This window comes from Rhyacophila brunnea, unplaced genomic scaffold, assembly GCF_057557595.1.
Source record: "Rhyacophila brunnea isolate RB1 unplaced genomic scaffold, BYU_Rbru_1.0 scaffold_23, whole genome shotgun sequence".
NCBI lineage: Eukaryota > Metazoa > Arthropoda > Insecta > Trichoptera > Rhyacophilidae > Rhyacophila > Rhyacophila brunnea.
This window is the reverse complement of record NW_028232893.1, coordinates 6,722,684-6,731,887: the sequence shown is the minus strand read 5'-3', so window position 1 is coordinate 6,731,887 and position 9,204 is coordinate 6,722,684. Positions and strand designations below refer to the sequence as shown.

Here is a 9,204-nt window from a genome sequence, read left to right as displayed (position 1 = left end):
CGATATATTATCGTAGGTATTATTATAACCATGAGAATAATTGTTTTCCCCAACACTCATTTATTGAATAATGACAAAACTAAAAATGACCGAATGAAACTAAGAATGACCAAAAAAAAATGATTAGATTAAACATGAAAATTGTTTTTCAAATTAATATAACGGCAATAACAAGAAGATTAATTGTGTATTTGATACTTTTCAACATATTATCTCTCTACCAAATAGAATATACCCCATAAAAAGGGTCTAAATTCTCTCAAAACATGATGTTGTGAACAAGCTATACTTTGGGATAGAAGCTAAAATTCTTAAAATAATATTTGTGTGAATAATAAGCATTAAGTCAATTTATGTGAAAACTGGTGGTCAAAATAAAAAAAAAATCATGTGAATTTTTAAGCCAATAAAGTATTTCTTTTGTCTATGGCGTAATCCATAGATAATGGCGTAATCTGTCAAAAACAAATTGGATTGTCAAAGTATAGAATTGATAGGTTATGTTTTTATTTTCAGCCGCCAAGTCACATGTAGAATAGTTTACACATCTGTAATTAATCTTACACATATTGCAAATATGGCAAGAAGACCAGAACACCAGGCTCCTCCAGAAATCGTAAGTTTACGTCAATGTTATCTATACCTAAATTATATTTTAACAACATGTGTGTATACAAAAGTTGCTGTCCTAACGCAATGTCATACATTTGTTTTGTTTCAGTTCTACAATGAGGAAGAAGCTCGTAAATACACTCAAAAGTGAGTATAGATAATTGTATTGCTAATTATTATGCCTTCTTCTTTAACCAATTATTTTGATGTTAGAAATGATTATTACTTTTGTCTCACTAATGACATTATCTCCCATTAACAAAATAGAAAGCTAAATTTTAATAAACCTTAACAGGTTTACAGTTTTAGTAAACTTTACAGTTTCACTTATATATTTTAAATATTTGGTATGCCAGCTACATAAAGCCGTGTTTACACAAAGCTGTATAAAGCAATGTTACACTGTGACAAACGGAACGAAATTCATTCAATACATTTAGAAGCTTATTTCACCAATGGTAGGTACACTGTTCCATTACAAGGCCCAGATCCTGTGTAAATGTGGCATAAGACGTCAGTAAACTCTGTGTGGATTTATACTTTTAACCATTGTTGACTAATGCAGCAACCGTGAAGTAAACAAAGAAATCGTAAATAAAATCCTGGAATTATGATATAGCTTAGTTTTTCATCTGCAACTGTCGAGTTTATGTGAACCGTTTTCAATATGTATCTATCATTGCAATTTTTTTTACTACACAATCATTATCAAGTATATTAGTTATATGGATACCATGCCGGATCCTAATAAGATCATATGGACGTCCACAGAGTGATGGTTTGTATTAACTGAATTTTTGTTTTTACAAGAAATGGATGTCAGCCACTTGCTCAACCTATTAGGTCCATACTCGGACTCCAAACACAAATTGAAAAACAATATGTGTATATGTCAGATCCCGGTTTCGAACCTGGGTCCCACGATATTATAAGCCGGTATTAGTAAAGTACATAAGTAGATATACAGTCGAACTTGGTTATTACGAGGAAGATGGTACCGACTGAATCTGCTCGTTATAAGCGGTACTCGTTATATCAGAGAATAGGTATTTTTAAATGAGCGGTCACATAACAAATAATGTCGAAAGAAGGTCAATAATAAAAAAATCTGAAAACCATTGTAAAAATCCCCGAAACAAGCATGGCCTTCATAAACCACAAAAGAAGTTCTTTATTGTAATGAACGCTGGTAGGTAGCTACGGACTTCACAAACCTTGGATTTTTAAACCATATGCGTGGATACTTTTTCATTATTGTCGGCGAAAACAACAATTAGACACTTATCTAGTGTCATAAACTTAATACGTAATCCGTCCCCGGCGGCATCCTGTCCGATCGAATTTTATTGCTTAGGATAGAAATGTTTTCAAACGATCGACACATTAACAGTATTTTAGCTCGGTATATCCGATAAGTTGCTCATTATAACAGCGAATAAATGTATGAAGAAAATCGTAAACCAAATGTCAACGAATGTTTCCTCATTACATCCGAGATCGTAATAACCGAGTTCGACTGTATATAAATTCAATCTGAGTCCTTTAAAAAAAAATTCAATCGTTTGATAATTTTACTAGCACAAGAATGATGGAGATCCAGTGTACCATGTGTGAACGCTGCATTGAACTCTTGGTTCTTCCGGAAGACACTCCGTGTTATTTGCTGGATATCGGCTGTGGTTCAGGTCTTTCTGGAAGCGTCCTAGAAGACCAGGGACATGTTTGGACCGGGATGGATATATCATCGGCAATGTTGGGTAAAGATGACTCTTATCTTGACATTTTGTTTTTTTACTACTATTTTCCCAATATAGTACAATACTCTCTCAGTAATTCGCCACCCCAAAAACCAGACAAGTGTCCAATTAGTGAAAACGGCGGATTATAGTGCATACCTACATACAAATATGGTAAAAATTAAAAAGGGTATTTCATAAAAATAGTTTTTTTGAGAAATTTGTACTAGAAAATTACACTTTTATTTATAATAAAAAACAAGTATTTACTAAATTATACATATTTGTAAACCAAGTATATTAATTAAAATATAAAACATTAAATCACTTGACACAACCAGTTGTTCAGTGAGGCAGATATTCTTGAATGGCGTAGGATTCCCGGCTTTCCCAATGACCAAAAGCTTCAGTTTATGTGTCCCGGTTGCATTGGAGTACGGCATAATGTGATGCGATCCTTGGGCACCTTCCTCCCTGGTACATTACTTTCCCTGCGATGAACGTACGTTTTACGAAGGAGAAGTTTCCAAAATAAACCCTTCTCATCTGTATTGTATACCTGTACGCGGCGGACTACTGAATTTGACAATCGAAGACCGGCAAATTATACAGCTTGATTTTGTGCTTTCAACTAGTAAAAATAACGGCGGATTATAGTAGTTGTCGGATAATCGAGCGGCGAATTACTGAGAGTGTATTGTAGTTAAATGTAATTTTTCTAAATACAATTTTTTTTTTTGACCATGTCCGATCCTAATAAGATCACAGAGTGGAGATTTGTATTAACAGATTTTTCTTTTTACGAGAAATGGGTGTCAGCCTCTTGCTCAACCTATTAAGTCCATACTCTGACTCATACACAAATTATTGAAAAACAATACGTGTACTTGCCAGACCGAGGATTCAAAACTAGGACCTACGACATTATAGGCTGCCGCTTAAGCCGTGCAGCCATCGTGGGTGATTTTGTTTTAGTGTACTATGTATCTATTTCAGCTTACATCCCATCATCAAGATTGTAAAAATAAATCGTCACTAATTGTATTTTTACCACAGAAAAAGATGTGATCTTCTATTTATTTGGTATATCAAAATATAAAATTATTATTTTAAAATCGAAAAGGGTATTTATTATCTTGAAACATATCTTTATTATGTAACATTTTTGTCACAATATATTCTGATATTGAAATACATTATTTCTGTTTAATAGGTACTCAACGACAGAAAGTTTTTAAAACAAATGAACGTAGCATTTGCTGTCATTGCTTGCATGTAGAATGGGCAAGCTAAATTTTGTTAACTTATCAACAAAGTGACATCATAATAATATTCCACTTACCAAATAATAAATTCCAAATCACAATACATTTGCTCCCACAGAGCGCAGTACCGAGCATCTAATCAAAATATTAAACACCCACAAGTTGAATTTCCACCAAAACTAATTAGTTTGTCAATCCAGCAGATTCTAGAGTGGCACTGTAGCCAGTTTTTATTCAACATTACCAAGTTACTGACTCAAAACTGCAAAGTGGAGCCTATTGTCATTATATCAGTTTGACAACATCTATAACATGTCGAATACTTGTTTATTTACTTAGGTTTAGTTTCTTTTGTGGTCTTTCCATGCTATGCCCAACGTGCACGTTTCCATGCAGTGTAACTTTTATATAATAATATATTTTTTCAGACTTATACGCGGCGTAAATGTGAACTCTGCCATTCTTGGTGGTATTGGCTTGTGTGTCTCTGATAATTACCTTAGGAATCGAGGGCATGCGTTGTTTGTTCTCCCACGGTGCAGAACTAACCTGCCATTAGTAATGCCAATTGGGAGGGCAGTAACCATGCTTAATGAAATCGCTTCGGATATTGATATATTCCACTTACGTGAGGGTGAATTTAGGTGGACGTTGTTTTATAAGTTTTTAAGATAGGGTTTATCGAAGTTCACTCTGTGTGCTTCCATCTACTTTTATTTTGTTACTTATTTAATTTATTTTCTTATTTTATTACTTTTTCTCTGTATTTTAATTTTTTTTTTTATTATTAACACTTATTTTATGTCATGTCGTGAACGCTTTGAATTTATAATTTGTTATGTTCATTATATGTAAAATAAATAAATTTGATTTGATTTGATTATATTGCGCAGAATGACTTTATTAATTTGTAATGAACCTTTCTTCTTTCAGATGTTGCCTTAGAACGAGAGATGGAAGGTGAACTAATACTGTCAGATATGGGGCAAGGAGTCCCGTTCAGGGCGGGCACATTCGACGGAGCAGTGTCTGTCAGTGCCCTGCAATGGCTGTGTAACGCTGACAAATCGTATCATAAGCCAATCCAGAGGCTGTACAAGTTTTTTAGCACGCTGTATGCTAGTTTGGTAAGATTGAAGAATTTGGACTATAACTGTAAACTCTTAATAATAAATTTCAGGTGAGTCCAAGAATTTGGACTATAACTATAAACTCTTAACAATAAGAAGTTTCAGGCGAGTCCAAACCAGTGGCGAGGGGTGGAGGTAGGCTGTTCGACATAAATATTGCACACTAAATTTTGCCAGTCATATTTATTTGTTTTCATTGAACTAAGAATACAATTTGCAGATGGTGCTGGTTAATTTTAATTTAACATATATATTAAATAATTATATATTTATAAAATAATTAATTTAACCCTGCCTAACCAAACCATAATGCTATGCTAGTATGCTATGGGCGATCTGATAAAAATAGTGCACACTTTTTCAGTTATACTTTCATAGTTGAATTAAAAATGTATAAATTTTTTCTACAAAGTGTCAGTTTTTTTTTTTAATTTATTAAACCCTGCCTAGCCAAACCATGATCGATAAAAATATTATTCTATCTATAAAATATCTAAAATTATGTATATTTTAATGGAATAATTTTCGATATTTTATAGATAAATGAATATTTTTTGACAATTATCTACTATAGCTTGGATTAGGCTGTTTAATTAAATTTTGAAAACTTACAAACACTACCTACACATTTTAGTCTTAGTTGAATGAAAACAAATACAGTAAAACCTCGTTAGTAAGAACACTGATAATTCGAAATTTGCCGTAATTCGAAATTTTCCCGAAAAAAAAAGTCCCTTGAACATTATTTTCATATAAAACTATACCTTTAATTCAAATTTCGTAATTCGAAATGATTTCAGAGTCCTAGCATATAAAAATATTCAATAAATCGTAATAAAGTACACTATTTCATGAGCCAATCATTGAAAATTGTGACAGACTTTTCTTAAAACATCAAAAATTACTTATTTTATGAAGTTAATAAAAATAATCCTGACATTTTATGACCCATTTCGGTAGCCACATCTATGATCGGTAACAAAATTAATGAAAATCAAATTTTTTTTTTCAAAATTTTAATATTTTCCCCCCATACATTTCGTAATTCGTAATTTGAATTTTTTTTCGATTTTCGGTCCCATAGAATTTGTATTAACGAAGTTTTACTGTACGTTTGATTGACAAAGTTTAGTGTGCACTATTTATGTTGGATCTTAACAGTTTACCTCCACCCTCTGCCATTAATGGACATGGTGTATAAAATGTTATTATTATTTTCATTACAACCATATTTGCATGTTTCAGCTGAATTTGTCATCCTTTAAACATTAATTAACATACGGAGATATCAATATTTTTTTTTTATTGAGAATGAATGCAAATTTTAGAAGACCCCATTGACAGAATGTTGAAAACTAGCATATACAATCGCATATTGAACGTTGAAGTCGATTTACTCAAATCACTAGTGCACATGTTTTAATTTAGTCTTCAACACTTTAATTAGTAGTTTATGGTTATTTTCAGTCCCGAACTGCTAGGGCTGTATTCCAGTTTTATCCAGAAAATGCAGAGCAAATGGAGTTGGTAACATCCCAAGCGATGAAAGCTGGATTTTACGGAGGCGTTTTAGTCGATTATCCAAATTCTACAAAGGCTAAGAAATATTTCTTAGTCCTTATGACTGGAGGACAGATGCCCATGCCGAAAGCTTTAGGTAAGCATATTTTAATTTCACAGTACATATTAATTGAACTGGCGTTTATGTGGTAGATCATAATTATAATGGTTTTGAAAAAAGTTTTAGTTAATTCTACGATATTTGACTTATTTATATTGACTTGGGCTACAAACTCATCTTCTGAATGATCTGAAGATAATAATGGTTTCCAGTCGTCAAGATAAACCAGGGTTTCTTTGTACTGTTTTCTAGGAATTGCAATACCGGTGTTGAAAGTGGAAACAAAATGTATTAATTAACATAAAAGGCTTAACAGGACTGTATTTTTTTGTCGGGTTACGCGATGTCTGGTTTACTTCCGTGGGCCTTCATCGTCATTGGTGACCAACAATGACGCATGCTATAAAATATTGATATTTTAAAGAGTTTTCACGTTATATTATATTTGTAACAATTTACGAATACCGGTATTCAATAGGAAATACCGAAACACCGGTATTGGTATTGCAATCCCTACTGTGTTCCAGATTAGGGTAATTATGTTGGTTTCACAACTCAAAAACTCTCATAATCTGACACAGTATGAGTTAAAGCCGCGTTGACACGGTCCAAGTACCATCCAAGTACACTTGGATCGAGTGCCATCCAAGTGACAGCTTCATACTATTTTATTCCTATCCAAGTGCACTCGTATGAGACATCTTCATACTAATCATTCCTATCCAAGCTACATGGACCGCGTCCTACTCATCCAAGTTAACTTGGATAGGAATAAATAGTATGAAACTCTCACTTGGATGAGACATCTTCATTCTAATTATTCCTATCCAAGTCTACTTGGATCGTACTTGGACCGTGTCAACGCGGCTTAATGGATGCGTGATACTGCATACCACATTCTTCACTCTCTACACTCATAGCATAGGACGGGTACAACGTTGCAGTGCATAGATCGCTCTTATAGCATTGCTACAGGATGAGCGAGGATCAACCAAGGCTATGGAATCCATGGGGTTGAGCTCATCTATTATAGTAACATTCAAATTTTGTTTCAGGTACGGGTGCGTCGGGTGGTGTTGATGGCAGTATATCATATACAGCACGCGAACACCGCGGCAGGAATTCCGTCCGCAAACCTTTGAAGAAATCCCGCGATTGGATCTTGGAGAAGAAAGAGCGCAGACGGAAGCAGGGCAAAGAGACGAGGATGGACACCAAGTATACCGGAAGAAAACGGAGTGGGAGGTTTTAAAATGAAGATTTCTTTGTTTAACATATTTAAAATAATAATATTTTAATTTCTACAAGTACATAACATGTTATTTTGTATTTAAAAATAAAAATAAATAAAAAATTAAAACTATTTAACAATTGTTTTTGATCAACCTTATTCATGATAATATAAGTAATAATAGTTTAAAAAGGTATATATTTTATAATACATGATGATAAATTTGATGATAGGTAGGTAGGTATAAGTATTATATAAGTACAATATAAAAAAAAAACATTTTTGTAAACTAAGATATCCTATTAGCTAACAATAAATGTTCTGAATTGTCACATGATTTTGCACACTTAAAATAACTTGGGTCGACATTTTGGTAGTTAATTTTTACATTTTAAAGTTTTTTTTTGAGTTTTCTGACATTGATTGATTGACTCGTAAATTCAAGGTTCATTTACACATAAATCCTCATAAACCTGTATTCAGACTGTATGATGGATATACAATAAATAAATAAATAAACTTAGGTAGGTAGGTAAATACTTTCTAAAAGAATAAAGTAGAATAGTAAAATAAAATCATTTTTTCAAATCATATAGCCACACTGTATCAACTCCACTTCCGATCACATTACTAGGTTTTAAATTTGAAAATGGAAACCTACAAGCAACAATGGTTGTTCCGTTATTTACTTCATTTTGAATCTTTCCTTCGAGCCGATCCATCATCTCTTCAACACCAAATATCACAATATTATTATACGGCTGTAGTTTAAACTTCCATAGATCTTTTCTATAAAATGCAGTTGTGCTATTTACTTTGTTTACCATTGAATTAAGCCTTGAATACTGAACTAGCCACGGGTTCAATTCAACGCCGTGAGCTGTGAATCCCTTTTTAGCTGCGGCAATTACGATGCGCCCGTCGCCCGATCCTATATCTAATACGTTTCCAGATCGGCCTTTAAGTGCTTTTAATACATTTTCTATTTGAATATCTGTCGCCGGTACGTAGGGCAGGCATACTTTTCGTAATGCTGGTGTGATAAAAGGTAAACAGATTATGCTCAGCCCAATACCGACACCTCCAGTTATTCCGATTAAAATCTTTCCAGGCGTTGACAGACCTTTGGATTGATTAACAACAATTTTACTGTCAAGACTGCTTACTTCGAATTTTTCCATCACTGACGAATTTAATTTTGAAACATTAACATTATAAACTATAACCTAAAACAATTTTTCGGTTCCGATGCGACTGTCAAACTCAAATTACTTTCCTCTTTTTAATAATGGCTATTGTGCAAACTAATATAGGCCACTGACATTACAAGCATACTTAACCATAGCAGCTGTAGTGCTATCTCTAAACAATTTATATAAAAATAGCTCTCACCAGAATGTCCACAAAAGTTATAACTTTACTGCTCTTTTTATTGGTTTGTCATAAGCAAGTAGGGCGTTAAAAGAGGTTTGTACAAGAGCGGATAACGATTAAACTTTTGATAAAATCATTGTAGCTATGCACTTTAGGAATGTAAATAATATTAATTGTAATGACACATTCCTCTCAAATATCTATGATTTTTTTACGTCTGTCATAAACTAGGGCT

General features: G+C 33.2%; 2 protein-coding genes across 2 annotated transcripts; one reads left to right on the top strand and one right to left on the bottom strand.

The window, feature by feature from the left end:
• Nucleotides 1–341: 341 nt before the first annotated feature.
• On the top strand, nt 342–7,698 carry LOC147069394 (18S rRNA (guanine-N(7))-methyltransferase). Its single transcript, XM_085950896.1, has 6 exons — nt 342–616; nt 722–759; nt 2,191–2,369; nt 4,547–4,740; nt 6,211–6,400; nt 7,420–7,698. The coding sequence occupies exons 1-6, from the start codon at nt 578–580 to the stop codon at nt 7,614–7,616; spliced, it is 837 nt and encodes a 278-aa protein (XP_085807022.1). The 5' UTR covers nt 342–577; the 3' UTR covers nt 7,617–7,698.
• Nucleotides 7,699–8,022: 324 nt separating this feature from the next.
• Nucleotides 8,023–8,865, bottom strand: LOC147069393 (ATP synthase subunit C lysine N-methyltransferase). The gene has a single exon (XM_085950894.1). The coding sequence runs from the start codon at nt 8,774–8,776 to the stop codon at nt 8,171–8,173; it is 606 nt and encodes a 201-aa protein (XP_085807020.1). The 5' UTR covers nt 8,777–8,865; the 3' UTR covers nt 8,023–8,170.
• Between the last annotated feature and the right edge of the window lie 339 nt (nt 8,866–9,204).